We start from the raw sequence: 22,989 nt of genomic DNA on the forward strand, positions 1-22,989 counted from the left end.
ACAGACATATACATACACACACACTCACACACACACACACGGACACACATACACACACACTCAGTCACATGCACTCACACACTCTGACACACGCGCTCACACACATAAGCTCACGCTCACACACACACACACTCATTCACACACACATATTCACACACACTCATATGCTCTCACACATACACTCACACAGACACACTCATACACATACTCAAACACATTCACACAGACACACACATTAAGAACATAAGAACATAAGAAATAGGAGCAGGAGTCGGCCATCTAGCCCTTCGATCCTGCCCCGCCATTCAATAAGATCATGGCTGATCTGAAGTGGATCAGTTCCACTTTCCCGCTTTCTCCCCATAACCCTTAATTCCCTTGTCTGTCAAAAACCTATCTACCTGTGACTTAAATATATTTAGCGAGGCAGCCTCCACCACTTCAACGGGCAGAGAATTCCAGAGATTCACCACCCTTTGAGTGAAGAAGTTCCTCCTCAACTCTGTTCTAAACTGCTCCCCCCTTATCTTGAGGCTGTGCCCTGTAGTCCTGCTGTCCTTTCTGAGCGGGAAGAATCTCTCTACCTCTACTCTATCCATCCCTTTCATTATCTTATACGTCTCTATAAGATCCCCCTTCATCCTTCTAAACTCCAACGTGTACAGACCCAGTCTATTCTGTCTCTCTTCATAGTCTAACCCCCTCATCTCCGGTATCAGCCTAGTGAACCTCCTCTGCACTCCCTCCAAGGCCAAAATATCCTTGCGTAAGTGCGGCGACCAAAACTGCACACTCCAGCTGCGGCCTCACCAGTGCCCTGTACAGTTGCAGCAAGACCTCCCTGCTTTTATATTCTATCCCCCTCGCTATAAAGGCCAGCATCCCATTCACCTTCTTGATCACCTGCTGCACCTGCAGACTGGGATTTTGCGACTCATGCACAAGGACCCCCAGGTCCCTCTGCACCGTAGCATGCTGCAGCTTTTCACCCTTTAAATAGTAATCCCTCCGACTATTATTCCTGCCAAGATGGATAACCTCACACTTGCTAACATTATACTCCATCTGCCAGGTCCTCGCCCACTTGCTCAGCCTATCCAGATCCCTCTGCAGACTTTCCACTCATCTTTGTGTCACCCTACACTCAGCCCCCTCCTCCAGATCATCTATATAAATGGTAAATAGTTGAGGTCTCAGCACCGATCCCTGTGGCACTCCACTATTCACCAACTGCCAATCAGAATAGCACCCATTGATACCAACTCTCTGCCTCCTATTAGACAACCAATCCTCTATCCACACTAACACCTTGCCCCCAAGTCCATGCCCCCTAACCTTCTGAAGCAACCTTTTCTGCGGCACCTTATCAAACGCCTTTTGAAAATCGAGAAACACCACATCCACCGGTTCCCCTCTGTCTACTGCACTAGTCACATCCTCATAGAATTCCAATAAATTCATCAAACACGAAATAAATTCATCAAACACACTCACACACACGCACTCACACACACGCACTCGCACTCACAGACACACACACACACATGCACTCACTCACAATCACACACAAATTCACATATTCACTCATACTCACAGATACACACACAGACACAGACACACACACACACACACACGCACACACACGCACACACACACACGCACATTGTTATACAACCAAATCCATTAAACTGTCACAATGGCAGCTACAATACCCACAAGCCTCGACAATACACTGATGCTCAAATCAAAAAATCACATAAATCATACAAATTGGTGCAGTGAAATGTTCCAATACACCAACAGCATCACTGAAAACAATCCAGCACTCAGTCACATAAAAAGATATTAGCACACACACTGACTCTCACTAGGATACAGTTCCACATACACTGACTCTCACTGGGATACAGTTCCACACACACTGACTCTCACTTGGATACAGTTCCACACACACTGACTCTCACTGGGGTACAGTTCCACACACACTGACTCTCACTGGGATACAGTCCCACACACACTGACTCTCACTGGGGTACAGTTCCACACACACTGACTCTCACTGGGATACAGTTCCACACACACTGACTCTCACTGGGATACTGTTCCACACACACTGACTCTCACTGGGATACAGTTCCACACACACTGACTCTCACTGGGATACAGTTCCACACACACTGACTCTCACTGGGATACAGTTCCACACACACTGACTCTCACTGGAGTACAGTTCCACACACACTGACTCTCACTGGGATACAGTTCCACACACACTGACTCTCACTGGGATACAGTTCCACACACACTGACTCTCACTGGGGTACAGTTCCACGCACACTGACTCTCACTGGGGTACAGTCCCACGCACACTGACTCTCACTGGGATACAGTTCCACATACACTGACTCTCACTGGGATACAGTTCCACACACACTGACTCTCACTGGGGTACAGTCCCACACACACTGACTCTCACTGGGGTACAGTTCCACACACACTGACTCTCACTGGGATACAGTTCCACACACACTGACTCTCACTGGGATACAGTTCCACACACACTGACTCTCACTGGGATACAGTTCCACACACACTGACTCTCACTGGGATACAGTTCCACACACACTGACTCTCACTGGGATACAGTTCCACACACACTGACTCTCACTGGGGTACAGTTCCACACACACTGACTCTCACTGGGATACAGTTCCACACACACTGACTCTCACTGGGATACAGTTCCACACACACTGACTCTCACTGGGATACAGTTCCACACACACTGACTCTCACTGGGGTACAGTTCCACACACACTGACTCTCACTGGGATACAGTTCCACACACACTGACTCTCACTGGGATACAGTTCCACACACACTGACTCTCACTGGGGTACCTTGCTGGCTGCATGTCCACAATCTGTAGCTGACATTTCTGGTCCTACCTCCTTTCCATTCCTGGTAAAAAAGAGGCTGGAATTCTCCTGGAGTTCCTGTCCAGTTCTGTCCTCCCTCGACCCACAGCCAATCCTGTCTCCGGTGTGACATTTAGCAGACAGATGCTGTGTTACACCTCGTCCCACGTACAACCTGTAACATAGAGAGAAGTGTGAGAAATTCTTTCTATACCGTCCAGATATCCTGCTCGTCTCTGTCTCAATATCAGTGGCAGTTCCACTCTCTTTCTGTGTATGTAACAAATATTCTGATGTTGATAGTGTCTTTGACAGTGTCAGGACATCGCAAAGTGCTTTACAGCAATGAAGCACTTTGGTCAAGGTGTCATCACTGTTCTAATGTCATACACATCGCAGCTAATTTGTACACAGAACGCTAACACAACACAGGAGGCAGAGATTCCTGATGCAAAACCCAAATCAACCGTAGAGAACAGATGTGCCCACTGTGTCTGAGGGTGGGGTGGGCCATCAATGTCTCACTGGGCAATGTCACTGTCCACCTCAAATTGCGCAGATCTCAACTAGTGAGGTGCTGACCCACCAGGGTCCGTCTGCCTCTCTGCGGGCGTGCAGCTGAGAATTTCTGTTCAACAAGTAAACAGAGTTCATCACAAACCAATAGAACAAACAAACAGGAAGAAGATTCATAGAATCGTACGTGGAGAAGAGGCCCTTCAGCCACTCGGGTCTGTCCTGACCCATCTCTTTGATTGGCTAGCTAGACCATAGTGACTATTCCTGGTACTTACATAATACCTTATGTAAGACCCCCCATGACTGATAGGCTGAACAGTGACATGGTATCCCTCCAACGGGGGATCATTGAACAGGAAACATTATACATTAATCTGGCTGAGGAAGAGGAATTGCTTGAGGAAGATGTTGCCTTCGCTGTGAGGAGCCAACTATCGAACCCTCATCAATGGTTCAGGGTGGACTCTTTCCATCCACCTCATCTCCAGCAGGGCCGTTTAACCTCATCAGCACCTCTGATCCAATGCTGTCCTCCATCACAATGGCGAACGAGGAACTCCACGAAGAGTTTGACACGGCTTTCAACGGCTGACAACATCTTTATCTACTAAAGGATTGCACTGCAGGAGTGAGGGAGGACCAGGAGTCTTGGCTATTCTGCTTTGGAACATCAATAATGGAGGAAAGATAAATGAGGGAGGTCAGAGATCACTGCAGCTCTGCCTCCATCACGTGTTTTGGATAATTAATACCTTTCAGAAGAAGCTACACCAGAAAGTGTCCTGGAGATATCAAAGATCAGGATGCCAGCTGTGTCAGAGCATCATCAGATGTGTTTGTCTCAATGTCTGAGTTCTCAATGTAGACAGCACAGTGTGGCCTGTGATACTGACCACTCCCTCGTGTGCACCAGGGTTAGGGTTCAACCTACAAGAGGTTATTGCAGAAGGTCAGGGGACATGGAGTTGGGGGTAGGGTGTTAGCGTGGATAGAGGATTGGTTGTCAAATAGGAGGCAGAGAGTGGGGGTCAATGGGTGCTATTCGGATTGGCGGTTGGTGACTAGTGGGGTGCCCCAGGGGTCGGTGCTGGGGCCTCAGCTATTTACCATTTATATAGATGATCTGGAGGAGGGAACCGAGTGCAGGGTGTCGAAATTTGCTGATGACACCAAGATTGGGGGAAAGGCAAATTGTGCGGAGGGTGTGGAGAGTCTGCACAAGGATCTAGATAGGCTGGGCGAATGGGCCAGGAAATGGCAAATGGAATTTAATGTTGGCAAGTGTGAGGTGGTCCACTTTGGTAGGAAGAATGGTAGGAAGGACTATTACTTACGTGGCGAAAAACTGCAGCAGGCGACGGTGCAGAGGGACCTCGGTGTCCTTGTGCATGAGTCGCAAAAACCCAGCTTGCAGGTGCAGCAGGTGGTCAGGAAGGCGAATGGGATGCTGGCCTTCATAGCGAGGGGGATTGAATATAAAAGTAGGGAGGTCTTGCTGCAGCTGTATAGGGCATTGGTGAGGCTGCAGCTGGAGTACTGTGTGCAGTTTTGGTCACCGCACTTTTGCAAGGATATTTTGGCCTTGGAGGGAGTGCAGAGGAGGTTTACTAGGCTGATACCGGAGTTGAGGGGATTGAGCTATGAGGAGAGGCTGAATAAACTAGGCTTGTACTCGTTAGAGTTTAGAAGAATGAGGGGAGATCTCATTGAGACGTATAAGATGATGAATGGGATGGATAGGATAGAGGTGGAGAGACTCTTCCCGCTCAAAAAAGACAGTAGGACTAGGGGGCACAGCCTCAAGATAAAGGGGAGGCAGTTTAGAACGGAGTTGAGGAGGAACTTCTTCACTCAAAGGGTGGTGAATCTCTGGAATTCTCTGCCCGTTGAAGTGGTGGAGGCTGCCTCGCTAAATATTTTTAAGAAGCAGGTTGATGGGTTCTTGATAAGAGAGGGGATTAAGGGTTATGGGGAGAGGGCGGGAAAGTAGAACTGAGCCACAACAGATCAGCCATGATCTTATTGAATGGCGGGGCAGGCTCGAAGGGCTAGATGGCCTACTCCTGCTCCTATTTCTTATGTTCTTATGTTCTTATTCAAAGCAGGAAGGCTGTCCACGTATCAATCAGCAATACCGTCTCCCAAAGAAAAAAACATTAATTCCTCGACTCGATGGAATAGGGTCCTCTCCAAATTCCCACTCAGTGCGGAAATGAAATGAAACATTCTTCAAGACACCATCTACAACACTCCATTGATAACTTTAAGGGAGCCAGAGTGGGAAGATGCTGTTTGATTTGAGACTAACCACCGTGAGGGAACCTGTCATTTGAAGCCAAATGGTCCACTCTCTATTGATAAGGAAAGACTGTGAATGCCCTCAGAGCTTCTCAAAGTCCAGCAGGCTGGTGCACCAACCACTCCCAGTCAGACCATCCACAGGGAATGCTGGGAGGATGCCCGAAGGGGCAACAAGACAGCAGGTCCATCAGTGAAGAAGACAGCTCCATTGCGAACACTGGCAGGGGAACTCATTCCAGCACCATCGAATCATAGAGTCCTAGAGTGCAGAAGGAGGCCATTCAGCCCAGAGTGTCTGCACCGATCACAATCCCACCCAGGCCCTATCCCCATAACCCCATGCATTTACCCCAGCTAGTCCCCCAAGGGACAGTTTATTCTGGCCAATCCACCTAACTCGCACATTTTTGGATTGTGGGAGGAAACCGGAGCACCCAGAGGAAACCCGGGCAGACACGGGGAGAACATACAAACTCCACGCAGCCATTCAAGCTGGGAATCGAACCCAGGTCCCTGGTGCTATGAGATAGCAGTGCTAACCACCATGCTGACCCAGAATGACCATGATTCCAACATGTTGAATTGATTTGTAAATTTATTACTCTGTGCTGAAGCATCTTTAGACACCATGGTTACCAAAAATAGATAGCTGGATTCTTTAAAGGTAAACCTTTCGTTTGGAAAAAATAATACGATGTATATGTGCCTTTAAGAGAACACATGTTAAACTGCTGGACAATCACTACCAACTTGAAAGGATGTGATGTATAAATCCCATGACACAAGCAGCAGGGGTAAGTGCCAATGTACTAAGCTGTCTTGCAGTTAACCCTAGCTGTACATAAACTTATCTTCTGATAAAGAACCCACATTATTGTTTCACCAATCCTGTACATGCTTGGTTATGCTTACATTGAAGAGAAGCACAAAATGGTTATTGCCAACTGTGGCTGGGGAGATCAGTGGAACATGACCTTGTGTTATACCCTGCAGAGAACACTGTCACCACAGAAGCCTGGGACACCATGAAAAGCCTATCTGTCAGGGAAGAGCTGGATGTCGAACTCACAGTGAGGAGATAAGCATGGGTAAGACCTGAGTTACTGATGCAGTATTGTAAAAGTCATCAATAGGAGACCAGTGCTGCAGCTCTGTCTCTGGGGAGGGTGGGGACAGTGCCCGAGTGTGATGGTCACAGCAGATTTCAATTCTACAGTCAACCAAATCTCAGGAGGAAACTTCACTTTTGCACTGCGATTCTCTTCTTAGTATTCTGAAAGTAAATATTGATCTCAGCAGCAAGAGTACCAGTAATTGGGGATTCTAAAAATTAAAATGAAAAGTTTATTTATTACTGCCACAAGGAGGATTACATTAACACTGCAATGAAGTTACTGTGAAAATCCCCTGGTCGCCACACTCCGGCACCTGTTTGGGTACACTAAGGGAGAATTTAGCACAGTCAATGCAGCTAATGTGTCTTTTGGAGTGTGGGAGGAAACCAGAGCACCTGGAGGAAACCCACACAGACATGGAGAGAATGTGCAAACTCCCACACAGACAGTGACCCAAGCCGGGAATTGAACCCGGGTCTCTGGCACTGTGAGGCAGCAGTGCTAACCACATTGCCACCTGGTTTGTTAACAAGAAGAAAAGAAAACTTAAGCATACAAGTTTACAATTACACAGTTAAAATTAGTCTTACAAAACGTTCCCAAGTTGGTCAGACCCAAAAGTAAATGTTTTCCAGGTGACATGTCCAAATAAATGTTCAACCATGAAAATCCAGTAACATTACCCCAGCAAAGCTGCCGTTGTTTTAATAAAGGCCACTGCATGACCTCTCAAACTCACTTCCACTCTGCTGTGGAAATCCAAGAAACCTTCAGACACAAGACTAGTACCAGACAGATCAGGCAAAAGTAGTGCAGAGAACAAAGGAAGTCCAGATTAAACTGCACTTATTTCAATGCAAGAAGCCTGATGGGAAAGGCAGATGAACTCAGGGCATGGATGGGCACGTGGGACTGGGATATGATAGCTATTACTGAAACATGGCTATGGGAAGGACAGGACATAAGAACATAAGAACATAAGAAATAGGAGCAGGAGTAGGCCATCCAGCCCTTCGAGCCTGCCCCACCATTCAATAAGATCATGGCTGATCTGTCGTGGCTCAGTTCCACATTCCCGCCCTCTCCCCATAACCCTTAATCCCCTCTCTTATCAAAGGAGGAGAAAGTGGGTTCCCAGACACGCGTCCTTTGTTTGAACAGAGGGAAGTACGGTAGGATGAGAGAAGAATTGGCAAATGTGGACTGGGGGAGCGCGTTGGAAGGTAGGTCAGCTGAGGAGCAGTGGAGGATCTTTAAGGAGATTTTTCTTGGTGCTCAGCAGAAATTTATTCCGATGGTCAAAAAGGACCGTAGGAGGAGAGGTAATAAGCCGTGGATAACGAAGGAGGTGAAGGAAAGTGTTAATCTAAAAGCGGAGGAATTTAGAGTAGCTAAGAGCAGTGGGCGAGAAGAGGATTGGGAGAGGTTTAAATGTCAACAAAGATTGACAAAGAATTTGATAAAGAAGGGTAGGAGAAACTATGAAGCTGGGCTAGCACTTAATATAAAAAAGGATAGCAAGAGTTTTTATAAATATATAAAAAGGAAGAGGCTGGCTAGGGTGAACATTGGACCCTTAGAGGATGAGAAGGGGGACTTAGTGGTAGGGGATGGGGATTAGGCTGAGGTCTTGAATAACTTTTTTGTTTCGGTCTTCACGGAGGAGGACGTGAATAATTTGCCGGGTGTTAGAGATGGAAAGGTGGTAGGATTGGAGGGTCTTAATGACATTACTGTTACTAGAGAGGCGGTGCTCGACAGACTGGAGGGGCTGATTGTGGACAAGTCCCCAGGACCGGATGGAATGCATCCGAGGGTTCTGAAAGAAATGGCGGAGGTGATAGTGGATGCCTTGGTGGTTATTTTCCAGACGTCGCTGGATTCCGGGGAAGTGCCGGAAGATTGGAAAACGGCTAATGTTACGCCGTTGTTTAAGAAGGGTGCCAGGCAAAAGGCAGGGAATTATAGGCCGGTTAGTTTAACGTCTGTTGTAGGTAAAACGTTGGAATCCGTCATCAAGGAGGAAATAGCGAGGCATCTTGAGGGGAATTGCTTGATAGAGCAGACGCAGCACGGTTTCGTTAAGGGGAAGTCGTGTCTGACAAATTTACTGGAGTTCTATGAGGATGTGTCTGGGGCGGTGGACAGAGGAGAGCCGGTGGATGTGGTCTTTCTTGATTTCCAGAAGGCGTTCGACAAGGTACCTCACAAGAGGTTATTGCAGAAGGTCAGGGCACATGGAGTTGGGGGTAGGGTGTTAGCGTGGATAGAGGATTGGCTGTCAAATAGGAGGCAGAGAGTGGGGGTCAATGGGTGCTATTCGGATTGGCGGATGGTGACTAGTGGAGTGCCCCAGGGGTCGGTGCTGGGGCCTCAGCTATTTACCATTTATATAGATGATCTGGAGGAGGGAACCGAGTGTAGGGTGTCTAAATTTGCTGATGACACCAAGATTGGTGGAACGGCAAATTGCGCGGAGGGTGTGGAGAGTCTACAGAAGGATCTAGATAGGCTGGGCGAATGGGCCAGGAAATGGCAAATGGAATTTAATGTTGGCAAGTGCGAGGTGGTCCACTTTGGTAGGAATAATGGTAGGAAGGATTATTACTTACGTGGAGAAAAACTGCAGCAGGCGACGGTGCAGAGGGACCTCGGGGTCCTTGTGCATGAGTCGCAAAAACCCAGCTTGCAGGTGCAGCAGGTGGTCAGGAAGGCGAATGGGATGCTGGCCTTCATAGCGAGGGGGATTGAATATAAAAGTAGGGAGGTCTTGCTGCAGCTGTATAGGGCATTGGTGAGGCCACAGCTGGAGTACTGTGTGCAGTTTCGGGCGCCGTACTTACACAAGGATATTTTGGCCTTGGAGGGAGTGCAGAGGAGGTTTACTAGGCTGATGCCGGAGTTGAGGGGGTTGAGCTATGAGGAGAGGCTGAATAAACTAGGCTTGTACTCATTAGAGTTTAGAAGAATGAGGGGAGATCTCATTGAGACATATAAGATGATGAATGGGATGGATATGATAGAGGTGGGAGACTCTTCCTGCTCAGAAAGGACAGTAGGACTAGGGGGCACAGCCTCAAGATAAAGGGGGGGCGGTTTAGAACGGAGTTGAGGAAGAACTTCTTCACTCAAAGGGTGGTGAATCTCTGGAATTCTCTGCCCGTTGAAGTGGTGGAGGCTACCTCGCTAAATATTTTTAAGATGCTGGCAGCTTAATGTTCCAGGATGCAGATGCTATAGGAAAGGGAAAAACAGGAGGTAAGAGAGGAGGGGGAGTTACACTTCTGATGAGGGAAAACATCACGCCATACTGAGGGGAGACATATCTAAGGATTCATCCCCTGAGTCTACATGGGTAAAACTGACCAATAAGAAGGGGGACATCACTTTGATAGGATTGGAGTATAGGCCCCCAAATGATCGGTGGGAAATTGAGGAGCAAGAATGTAGGGAGATTACAGATAGCTCCAAGAAAAATAGGGTGTAAAAGGAGGGCTTTAACTTTCCCAACATTGACTGCGACAGTCACAGAGGGTTGGATGGAGAGAAATTTGTTGAGTGTATTCAGGAGGAATTTCTCATTCAGGATGTGGATGGCTCAATCAGAGAGGGAGCAAAACTTGACCTCCTCTTGGGAAATAAGGAAGGGCAGGTGATAGAAGTGTTAGTGAGGGATCACTTTGGGACCAGTGATCATAATTCTATTGGTTTTAAGACAGCTATGGAGAATGATAGGACTGGTCCGAAAGTTAAAATCCTACATTGGGGCAAGGCCAATTTTGATGGTATCAGGCAGGAACTTTCAACAGTTAATAGGGGGAGTCTGTGGGAAGGCAAAGGGACATCTGGTAAGTGGGAGGTTTTCAAAAATGTGTTAACCATGGTTCAGGGTAAACACATTCCTCTTAGAGTGAAGGGCAAGGCTGGTAGGAGTAGGGAACCCTGGATGATTTAGAATATTGAGGCCTTGGTCAAGAAGAAGAAGGAGACATTTGATAGGCATTGGCAGCTGGGATCAAGTGGGTCATTTGAAGAGTATAGAGGGTGTAGGAGTAGAGTTAAAAGAGAAATCAGGAGGGCAAAAAAGAGGACACAAGATTGTTTTGGCAGATAAGGCAAAGGAAATCCAAAGAGCTTCTACAAATACATAAAGGGCAAAAGAGTAACAAGGGAGAGAGTACGGCTCTTAAGGATCAACAAAGTCATCTATGTGTGAATCCACAAGAGATGGGTGAGATCCTAAATGAATATTTCTCATCAGTATTTACTGTTGAGAAAAACATGAATGTCAGGAACTTGGGGAAATAAATAGTGATGTCCTGAGGACTGTCCATATTACAGAGAAGGAGTTGCTGGAAGTCTTAAAGTGCATCAAGGCAGATAAATCCCCAGGACCTGGTGAAGTATATCCCAGGACAATGTGGGAGGCTCGGGAGGAAATTGTGGGTCCTCTAGCCGAGATATTTGAATCATCGATAGTCACAGGTGAGGTGCCTGAAGATTGGAAAGTGGCAAATGTTGTGCCTTTGTTTAAAAAGGGCTGCAGGGAAAAGCCTGGGAACTACAGGCCAGTGAGCCTCACATCTGTGGTGGGTAAATTGTTGGAGGTAATTTGAAAGACAGGATCTACAGGCATTTAGAGACACACAGACTGATTAGGGACAGTCAGCATGACTTTGTGAGTGGAAAATCATGTCTCACAAATTTGATTGAGTTTTTTGAAGGAGTAACCAAGAAGGTAGATGAGGGCAGTGCAGTTGATGTTGTCTACATGGACTTTAGCAAGGCCTTTGACAAGGTACCACATGGTAGGTTGTTGCATAAGGTTAAATCTCACGGGATCCAGGGTGAGGTATCTAAATGGATACAAAATTGGCTTCTTGACACAAGAAGATTGTAGAGGGTCGTTTTTGAAACTGGAGGCCTGTGACCAGTGGTGTGCCTCAGGGATCAGTGCTGGGTCCACTGTTATTTGTCATTTATATTAATGATTTGGATGAGAATATAGGAGGCCTGGTTAATAAGTTTGCAGATGACACTAAGATTGGTGGCACAGTGGACAGTGAAGGAAGTTATCTCCAATTGCAATGGGATCTTGATCAATTGGGCCAGTGGGCTGACGAATGACAGATGGAGTTTAATTTAAATAAATGTGAGGTGATGCATTTTGGTAGATTGAACCAGGGCAGGAGTTACTCAGTTAATGGTAGGGCATTGGGGAGAATTGCAGAACAAAGAGATCTAGGGGTACATGTTTATAGCTCTTTGAAAGTGGAGTCACAGGTGGACAGAGTGGTGAAGAAGGCATTGGGCATGCTTGGTTTCATCGGTCAGAACACTGAATACAGGAGTTGGGACGTATTGTTGAAGTTGTACAAGACATTGGTAAGGCCACACTTGGAATATTGGGTACAATTCTGGTCACCCTATTACAGAAAGGATATTATTAAACTAGAAAGAGTGCAGAAAAGATTTACTAGGATGTTACTGGGACTTGATAGATTGAGTTATAAGGAGAGATTGAATAGACTGGAACCTTTTTCTCTGGAGTGTAGGAGGCTAAGGGGTAATCATATAGAGGTCTATAAAATAATGAGGGGCACAGATGAGCGAGATAGTCAATATCTTTTCCCAAAGGTAGGGGATTCTAAAACTAGAGGGCATAGGTTTAAGGTGAGAGGGGAGAGATACAAAAGGGTCTAGAGGGGTAATTTTTTCACACTGAGGGTGGTGAGTGTTTGGAACAAGCTGCCAGAGGTAGTAGTAGAGGCGGGTACAATTTTATCATCCAAAAAGCATTTAGACAGTTCCATGAGAAAGACAGCTATAGAGGGATATGGGCCAAATGTGGGCAATTGGTACTAGCTTAGGGGTTAAAAAAGGGGGCAGTTTGGACAAGTTGGACCGAAGGGTCTGTCTCCATGTTGTAAACCTCTGTGACTCTCTATAAGACTGATTTTTGCAGCTCAAGGTTTTTCTGGATTGACTGAACGATTGATTCTGACATTACCTCTCTCGGCCAAGAACTGTTTTCAAGAGGCTGTTTCCACACAGCCACACCAAAACCTCTCAACATCTCCTCTTGAACTGATTTTTTCCTTCCATCAATGATTCCACTGTCCTCAGAATTTCTTTGAATTCAACTTTTCCAAAACATAAAAATTGTTCATGTTTCTATTTTGTCGCTGGTTTCGGGTCCATAAAATGTAAACCCATAGTTTGGCTCTCCATTGGACAGTCTGATTAGACTGATTAGTCAGTCCAATGGCGAGCCAAATTGCTTTTCTTCTTCATTCATGGGCTGTGGATGTCACTGGCATTTATTGTCCATCCCCGAGGGCATCTCTTTGGCTCTGGAGTCACAGGTAAGCCAGACCAGGTAAGAACAGCAGATTTCCCTCCCTGAAGGACATCAGTGAACCAGATGGGATTTTGTGACAATCGACAATGGTTTCATCGTCATTGTTAGACTTTTAATTCCAGACATTTATTGAATTCTATTTCACCATTTGGCGTGGTGGGATTCTAACTCGGGTTCCCAGAGCTTTACCCTGAGTCTCTGGATTACTCATCCTGTGACAATACCACTACGCAACTGCCTCGCCTGAATGGCCACCCTCTATATCATCATGACTCCGCGATTACAACAGTGACTACACTTTGCAAGTATTCCAGGAGTTGTCAAGTGCTTTGAGATGTCCTGAGGCTGTGCAAGGTGCAATCAAAATTCCTGTTCCTTCATGTTGTTTCTTTTCATGGTTGGCTCTCATAGCCCTGCAGGCAACAGGGATGGGCAACAGATACAGGTCCTGCAACATCACTCCAAAAGCACACATTTAAAAAATCTGATAAATCAGCAAACAAAAGAAATTGAAATAAAATTAGCAGACAGATTAGAGCGTGTGCGTTAACAATCCTCGGAGACAGTTGCACTAATTCCCAAGTTGAATGTGTTCCAAGCCAGTGCGTGATAAGAAGGGCCCGGTTTCTGTGGCGTGATCAAGACTGGTTTCTCAAACTATTTACTGCTATTCACACAAGGTAGTTAAGCAGAAAAAGATTGCAAAATTTTAGGAACCTAAAAATGGACTTTGCTTAACTCAAACAGAAAAACTCTTTGGTAAATAGAACCTGTTGCTAAGCGATGGGAAATGCTGAGCTAGAAAGTGAGATCAGACCCGTCACGAGAAAAATAACCGACTGGGTCAAAACCCAGAAAACAATCGGGGGAGCGGGAGCAAACAGAAACTCAAATGAAACAGGTACTCTTCAAAAAGAGAACAAAACAAATGTGAGAATAACAGGAAGAACCCCTCGGGGAAGACCATGAGGTCCACTTTCTGTGATCATAAATACTTGTTTTTTATCATTAACACATTTTAGTTTTATTTGTCGAATTGCCCTGGCGGCACGGTGGCACAGTGGTTAGCACTGCTGCTTCACAGCACCAGGGACCCAGGTTCAGTTCCTGGCTCGGGTCACTGTCTGTGTGGAGTTTGCACATTCTTCCTGTGTCTGCATGGGTTTCCTCCGGGTGGTCAAGTTTCCTCCCACAGTCCAAAAGATGTGCTGGTTAGGGTACATTGGCCATGCTGAATTCTCCCTCAGTGTACCCGAACAGGCACCGGAATGTGGCGACTAGGGGGATTTTCACAATAACTTCATTGCAGTGTTAATGTAAGCCTTTAGCAACGTTAACATTTCCTTAAATAAGTCTTAAAAATGTGAGATACACCTAATGCAAGGAATTACTTTCCAAATCATAGGGACATAGCTTTAAACTAAAGGGTGGTAATTATAGGACGGATGTCAGAGGTAGGTTCTTTACTCAGAGGGTAGTAAGGGCGTGGAATGCCCTGCCTGCAGCAGTTGTGGACTCGCCAACTTTAAGGGTGTTCAAATGGTCAGTGGATAGGCATATGGATAACATTGGAATAGTTTAGATTAGAGGGTCATTAGATTGGTTCCACTGGTCGGCGCAACATTGAGGGCCGAAGGGCCTGTACTGCGCTGGAATGTTCTATGTTCTAAATCGTTGGTTCAAAGGAGATTTTGTACCTGGTTAAATACAAATGATTTCCAGCGGAATGTGGACAAAATTGAATTGGGGAACGAGTACAATTTGAGCACATTGTGATCCTGGGTTTTATTATTCCTGAATGGGGAATGTGGCTCCAGTATCAATATCAATCAAAGAAATGGGAGCTGGATCCTGCTGTAAGACCCATCAAAATCAGCTCTGCCACTCAACAAGGCCATGGGCACTGACCTCGACTGCCCTGCCCCTGCCCGGGCAGTAATGTACCTTCGGACTGGCAGGAGAGCTTCCAGTAAGCTTGGGAATGCATCCCGGGAGATGGTGGCAGAACAGGTCAGTGCCCGTAGTCTGACCAAGCGGACAGAGATAAAATGCCACAAGAAGGTGAACGTTCCGCTCCATTCTGCCGGGAAGTGTCACCCCTGCCTCCTCCTTGCTCCCCACTTTGCCGTCACGCCTCAGAATGTCACCTCACCCCCTCATGCCACCACCTCCCACAGCTCCAGTGCCCGACCTTCCACCAGCTTCCTCACAACCCCTGGCACTGCTCATCAAGACCCCTCACTGTTTGCACATAATGCCCACGCCTGCCAGGCAGCCAGCTCCAGCTCGGTTCCTGTGGGAGAAGCTTGTCCACAGCCAGCGCGAGGGAGAGAAGATGGCCAGGTCAATTCGCCCCTATCCATTTGATACAGAAGGTGAAGATTTGGGGCAGGATTTTCCAAAGGAATGGCAATGTCTGGGATTCTCCGGTCCTGCTGCTGTGAATGGAGCTTACTCTGTCTGAGTGGAAGATCCCAGTTGTGATCCAGTGGGTCCCCCTCCCTCCAGGTGCTTGTGGGCCCTGGGTTACCCCACGGGATGGAGGGGCACTTTCAGAACCCTCCACATCAACCAGCAGTGCCAGTCCTGGAGATAGTCCTTCGCCTGCACCATGCAGTCAGACCCTCAGGCATGGTCCTCAGGGACTGAGCTATGCTTTAGAGTTCTCCAGCCCATGGAGTTGACCTCTTGCCCCATGTTTCCCACTGCAGATGCCACCCTTGCAGCGTTGGCCCAGATGCCACACGTTTCTGGCACCATCCTCTGTGACAGAAGACTTTGGGACTCCTCCATTCAGTTGCAGTTGCAGGAGTGTCACTGACACCGTCTCCTGGTGTTCCCCGCTCTGCCTGTCCAGCAGCTGAGGGACAAACCTGTCCACAGGCACCCGGCTGGGGCACAGCTGACTCCTGGGATCCAGCTGACCTCAGACTGCCTGACCCCTGGGGTGTTCCTGTCTGCCCCTGATGTACATCAGCAGCAGTGTGGCATTCGTCGGATAGAATGACCCAGGAACCTTTCCATCAAGGTGGCCCACCAAGGTGCGTGACTCTGGGGTAGGTGGATGGTGACAGCTATGATGCCCGATCAATGTCTCCCTCTGAAACCTCCGCCGAGGTAGTGTCAAGTGGTGGGCAGTGAGACATCGCTGGTGGACAGGTCAAACTCTTTGTGTGATGTTCCTGCAAGGCAGGGGATGTGGTTTTAGTACATGGTCTGGGCATGGATTCACACTATACAGAACTCACCAGAGGCCGGTCACCAGGATGGAGGTGCAATGGATCCTCACTTTTCTCCCGCTGGCCCGCTTCTCTCTCCCAGCATGGACCCCCTCCTGTTCCTCTCCGAGGAGCCCCAGGGCTCTCTCCTCACACAGAGTCAGGATCCTCAGCTCAGACATCCCTCCACTCCTCTTCTCTCACTCATTGCAGTTGTAGGCAAGCTTCTTTTACAAGGTCGCAGGGAGGAGACAGGCAGCACTTACCCTGGCAGAACGGAGCAGGTCATTTTGCCCCCATCCATTGGTCAAAAGGCTGGCACTGACCAGTGCTGCCAGCATCTCACGGGCAGTGTTCCACACCTGATGGTGGGTCCCCCGCCATCTTGAGGGTAGATTACTGCCCGGGAGTCCTCCACTGCATCCAGCACACGGGAGAGGACCCCTTCCTTATATCGAGGAGTCTGTCTCCTCGTTGCAATCTTCCTGGCTTGTGGTCCTGATCACATAAGAACATAAGAAATAGGAGCAGGAGTAGGCCATCTAGCCCCTCGAGCCTGCCCCACCATTCAATAAGATCATGGCTGATCCGAAGTGGATCAGTTCCACTTTCCCACTTTCTCCCCATAACCCTTAATTCCCCTGTCTATCAGAAACCCATCTACCCGTGACTTAAATATATTCAGCAAGGTAGCCGCTACCACATCAACAGGCAGAGAATTCCAGAGATTCACCACCCTTTGAGTGAAGAAGTTCCTCCTCAACTCCGTTCTAAACTGCTCCCCCCTTATCTTGAGGCTGTGCCCCCTAGTCCTGCTGTCCTTTCTGAGCGGGAAGAATCTCTCTACCTCTACCCTATCCATCCCCTTCATTATCTTATACGTCTCTATAAGATCCCCCCTCAACCTTCTAAACTCCAACGAGTACAGACCCAGTCTACTTAGTCTCTCTTCATTGTCCAACCCCCTCATCTCCGGTATCAGCCTAGTGAACCTTCTCTGCACTCCCTCCAAGGCCAATATATCCTTGCGCAAGTGCGGCGACCAAAACTGCACACAGTCCTCCAGTTGCGGCCTCACCAGTGCCCTGTACAGTTGCAGCAAGACCTCCCTGCTTTTATATTCTATCCCCCTCACTATAAAGGCCAGCATCCCATTTGCCTTCTTGATCATCTGCTACACCTGCACACTGGGTTTTTGCGACTCATGCACAAGGACCCCCAGATCCCTCTGCACCGTAGGATGCTGCAGCTTTTCACCCTTTAAATAGTAGTCCCTCCGACTATTATTCCTGCCAAAGTGGATAACCTCACACTTGCTAACATTGTACTCCATCTGCCAGGTCCTCGCCCACTCGCTCAGCCTATCCAGATCCCAGATCATCGGGCCAACAGGAATCACACCGATTTTCTTGCTGAAAATGATATTTTGTCACTTTTTGGAAAATTCCACCCAAGGAGTATCCAAAATGACATTGATAGATTAATAATTAGATAGATTAAGACATATTCTATATCCCAATCACTATTTGTACCTGCATACAAATCTTTTGAGATGATGTACTAGGACACCCAGATCCCTCTGCGCCTCAGAGTTCTGCAAGCTCTCTCCATTTCAATAATTTGCTGTTTTTATATTCTTCCACTGAAAGTGGACAAGTTCACATTTTCCCACATGATACTCCACCTGCCAAAGTTTTGCTCACTCACTTTCCATTCTTCTTATATCCTCATCACAATTTACTTCCCCACCTATCTTTGTATCAGAGATCTTGGTTAATTTGCACCAAAATTACTTTGAGCTGAAATACTTCTACCTCAAAAACAATGCAGCAAATAAACTGTGACTCCCAGGGCTGGGAAACAGGGCCTCAGGAACAAGCCCAGCTGACTGGCAGACTGAGGGAAACTGACCCTGCCTGGGACATTTCAATCTCTGGCCAACTCTCAGCTTGTTGCTCTCTGAATGATGCAGAGACCAGGGAGCACAGCTGATAGTGACCTGTGTGTTTGGTGCACTCTGATACATAAGCTCATTCTATAGCAGCCAGCCAACAAGCACTTAACAAGTAGAACAGCCAAATCAACAGAATGCATGCCAAACTATTCTGATCAGAGCCAGGCTAAACCTCCCCCACTGTCAAGGTAACATTACCTCTTTCTCATTCAATCGAGATACTAACCTTTCACTTTTCAATCTTCCAGTTCTGTTTATTTGCATCCACACAATAAACATTAGCTCCACACATTAGATTACATGCAACACGTTAGCTTTTACTCTGTATCTAACACCGTGCTGTACCTGTCCTGGGAGTGTTTGATGGAGACAGTGTAGAGGGAGCTTTACTCTGTATCTAACCCTGTGCTGTACCTGTCCTGGGAGTGTTTGATGGGGGACAGTGTAGAGGGAGGGGGCTTTACTCTGTATCTAACCCCGTGCTGTACCTGTCCTGGGAGTGTTTGATGGGGACAGTTTAGAGGGAGCTTTAATCTGTGTCTGAGTACCGCAAAGAGGGTGAAACATGTGTACGATAACACCAAACAGAAAGATGCACTAGTTTGGGGATATTCTCACAAAGAATGGTCACCTCTCCTCAGACAGGAGCTTTGTGATGGTTTCTGCTCCTGGTGTGCTTGGCTGCAGCATTTATTGAAGGACTTTGTCTTGAGGAAGATCTACCAACATATTAAAAACAAGAGATTTTCCATGACATAAAACAATCCAAAAAGCCAGAGTTGGTGCTTCTTGTGTTCCAAGCTCCCTTTGCCCAGGACCTGAAGCCGATTTCAGTGTCTGTCAAATGTAATGTGGAGAACAGAGATCAAAGATTCTCAAAAACAATGAGACAATGTTCAGTGAACACTCCGTACTCGGTTCACGACTCGGGTTCTCTATTTGATTGTAGCTGCCCCCAGTGCCTGTTACAAGGCTGTTTTCGTGTCTTGCTTTTCAAATTCTCACCCTTATTTTCAAAGGACTAGTATTCCCAAGATCCCAAGGTTTGAGGAACTGGGTTCGAATTCCATCACGGCCAGTGTTGAAACTTGAATTGAATAAAAAAATCTGGAATTAAGAATCTACTGATGACCAAGAAACCCTTGTCGATTGTTGTAAAAACCCATCTGGTTCATGAATGTCCTTTAGGGAAAGAAATCTACTGTCATTAACCGGTGTGACCTACATTTGACATGTCATTGAATTAGAATCATAGAAACTTTACAGTGCAGAAAGAGGCCATTCGGCCCATCGAGTCTACACCAACCACAATCCCACCCAGGTCCTATCCCCATATCCTGATAAATTTTACCCACCAATCCCTCTAACTTCCACATCTCAGGACACTAAGGGGCAATTTTAGCATGTCCAATCAACCTAACCCGCACATCTTTGGACATGTGTTTGACTCTCAACTGCCCTCTGAAATGGAGAGTAGTCAGGGTTGAGCAGTAAGTGCTGTCCCAGCCAGCAACACTCACACTCTGTGAATGAATTTTAAAACATGAATCCATGGCCTTGCCCTTCTCTAACTCTGTAACTTCATCCAGTTACAAGCTGCTGAGATCTTTGCCCTGCTCTGATTTCAGACTGTCCTGCATTCCCAGTTTTAATTATTCAGCCATTGACACCTCAGTTTTAGCGATTTCTGATGCTGCTCCTGACACACTCTCCGCCAAACCTCGCTGAACCAGGACTGACTCCCTCGCTTCACTGTAATGATAAAGTGAGGCTTATTCTGGGACCTGAGGTTACAGAATGTGGTTGAATAGAATTCTGTTGCTGATGGTCAATGAATGCCCAGTTTGGAATATGAGGTTGGTTCTGAATCTATCCAGTTTCATTGAATGAAGTTTCAGAGGACAGTTGAGTATCAATCCCATGTCATATGTAGGCCAGTAAAAAGTCTGACAACACCAGGTTTTAGTCCAACCTATTTATTTGATTTATTTGATATTATCAGATAAATAGGTTGGACTAAAACCTGGTGTTGTCAGACTTTTTACTGTGTTTACGCCAGTCCAACGCCGGCATACCCACATTATGTAGGCCAGACCAGGTAAGAACAGTAGATTTCCTTCTCTAAAGGGCATTAGTGACCCAGATAAGTTTTTACAACAATCGACAAGAGTTTCATGGTCATCAGTAGATTTTAATTCCAGATTTTTTTATTCAATTCAAATTTCAACACCTGCCATGGTGGGATTCGAACCCGAGTCCTCAAATCTTGGAATCTCGGATGATTGCGTCACACACATGATGGAGGATCTGCAGTGGACAATCCTATCCAATACTTTCTTTCACAAATGCATTTCAGTGACAGGAAAGTTGGTGAAGATGAGGTCAAGCAGGTTGCAGGACATCACTGCAGGAGTCCCTCAGGGGAGAGTCCGAGGCCCAACCAACCTCAGCTGCTTCATCAATGACCTTCCCTCCGTCATAAGGTCAGAAGTGGGGATGTTCACCGATGATTGCACAATGTTCAGCACCATTCATGACTCCTCAGATACTGAAACAGTCCATGTTCAAATGCAGCAAGATCTGGACAATATCCAAACTTGGGCAGACAAGTGGCAAGTAACATCCATGCCACTCAAATGCCAGGTAATGACCATCTCCAACAAGAGAGAATTTAACCACTGCCCCTTGACATTCAATGGTGTTACCATCACTGAATCCCTCACTATCAACATCATGGCGGTTACCATTGATCAGGAATTCAACTGGACCAGCCAAATAAATACTGTGGCTACAAGAGCAGGTCAGAGGTTAGGAATCCTGCAGCCAGTAACTCACCTCCTGACTCCCCAAAGCCTGTCCACCATCTACAAGGTGCAAGTCAGGAGCGTGATGGAATACTCCCCACTTGCCTGGATGGGTGCAGCTCCAACAACATTAAAGAAACTCATCACCATCCAGGACAAAGCAGTCCACTTGATTGCTATCCCTTCCACGAGCAATAACGCTCAACACACACAGTGGCAGCCACATGTACCATCTACAAAACTCACAGCACAAACTTACCAAAGTTCCTTCAGCAGCACCTTCCAAACCTCATCCACTGCCACCGAGAAGACAAGAGCAGCAGATACCTGGGAACAGCACCCCTCCGGGTCACTCACCATCCTGACTTGGAAATATATCGCCGTTCCTTCACCATATTCTCTGTCTCTCTGGCACCAGACATATTTTCATTTTCTCCTTGGTATGTGTGCCAGGAATGTAAGTGGTTATCATCAAAACGGAGAGTTCTAGAAGTACTGCAGTGAAAGTATTGGTGATATTTATCAAGTAGGTGCCTCAAATAGACCCTGGTTCCATGTTATTCATTGTAATTAATTCTTCACATTATGTTCCTCTGCCTGAGTGAGGTTCTTGACTGATGTGAGTCGAGATACCATTTACCGATTGCTCGATCAATACTTATCCCCCCCATGTGCCTCCCAACCCCTGTCTCATTCCAGTCCAGTTATTAAACTCCCATTCCATGGAATTAACACAACTTCTATTTCCCACCTCCAACTTGTTTGTGGAACACAACTCATTCAGAATCTTTAATACCCCTGCTCCGGCTAAACCCTGATGCATGAATGCTGCTTCCTGCATTGGACAAGCAGTCAGACTTTGTCAATCAAATCTTGCCTCTCAGATTCTGTTATAGAAAATATTAACACTGAAAAAATAATCATGAAAGCTGCCAGACTAAAACCATTTGAAAGGTTTCCGCCCAAAATCCTGGCTGTTCCTCCCAGGGTCACTGCTGAGGGAGTGCCGCACTGTCAGAGGGTCAGTGCTGAGGGAGTGCCACACTGTCAGAGGGTCAGTGCTGAGGGAGTGCCGCACTGTCAGAGGGTCAGTGCTGAGGGAGTGCCGCACTGTCAGAGGGTCAGTGCTGAGGGAGTGCCGCACTGTCAGAGGGTCAGTGCTGAGGGACTGCCGCACTGTCAGAGGGTCAGTACTGAGGGAGTGCCGCACTGTCAGAGGGTCAGTACTGAGGGAGTGCCGCACTGTCAGAGGGTCAGTGCTGAGGGAGTGCCGCACTGTCAGAGGGTCAGTGCTGAGGGAGTGCCACACTGTCAGAGGGTCAGTGCTGAGGGAGTGCCGCACTGTCAGAGGGTCAGTACTGAGGGAGTGCCACACTGTCAGAGGGTCAGTGCTGAGGGAGCTCCGACTGTCAGAGGGTCAGTGCTGAGGGAGTGCCACACTGTCAGAGGGTCAGTGCTGAGGGAGTGCCGCACTGTCAGAGGGTCAGTGCTGAGGGAGTGCCACACTGTCAGAGGGTCAGTGCTGAGGGAGTGCCACACTGTCAGAGGGTCAGTGCTGAGGGAGCGCCGCACTGTCAGAGGGTCAGTGCTGAGGGAGTGCCACACTGTCAGAGGGTCAGTGCTGAGGGAGTGCCACACTGTCAGAGGGTCAGTGCTGAGGGAGTGCCACACTGTCAGAGGGTCAGTGCTGAGGGAGTGCCGCACTGTCAGAGGGTCAGTGCTGAGGGAGTGCCACACTGTCAGAGGGTCAGTGCTGAGGGAGTGCCACACTGTCAGAGGGTCAATACTGAGGGAGCGCC

General features: G+C 47.4%; 1 protein-coding gene across 1 annotated transcript in view; it reads right to left on the reverse strand.

The window, feature by feature from the left end:
• Positions 1–22,989, reverse strand: part of LOC145350232 (SPRY domain-containing protein 3-like) — a 321,444-nt gene that overhangs the window by 230,992 nt on the left and 67,463 nt on the right. The window contains exon 5 of the mRNA XM_080199294.1: positions 2,949–3,093. Within this exon, the coding sequence (XP_080055420.1) occupies positions 2,949–3,093 (145 nt within the window). The remainder of the gene's footprint in view (positions 1–2,948; positions 3,094–22,989) is intronic.

Source organism: Carcharhinus amblyrhynchos, chromosome 11 (assembly GCF_965287045.1).
Source record: "Carcharhinus amblyrhynchos chromosome 11, sCarAmb.v2.hapA, whole genome shotgun sequence".
NCBI classification, from domain to species: domain Eukaryota; kingdom Metazoa; phylum Chordata; class Chondrichthyes; order Carcharhiniformes; family Carcharhinidae; genus Carcharhinus; species Carcharhinus amblyrhynchos.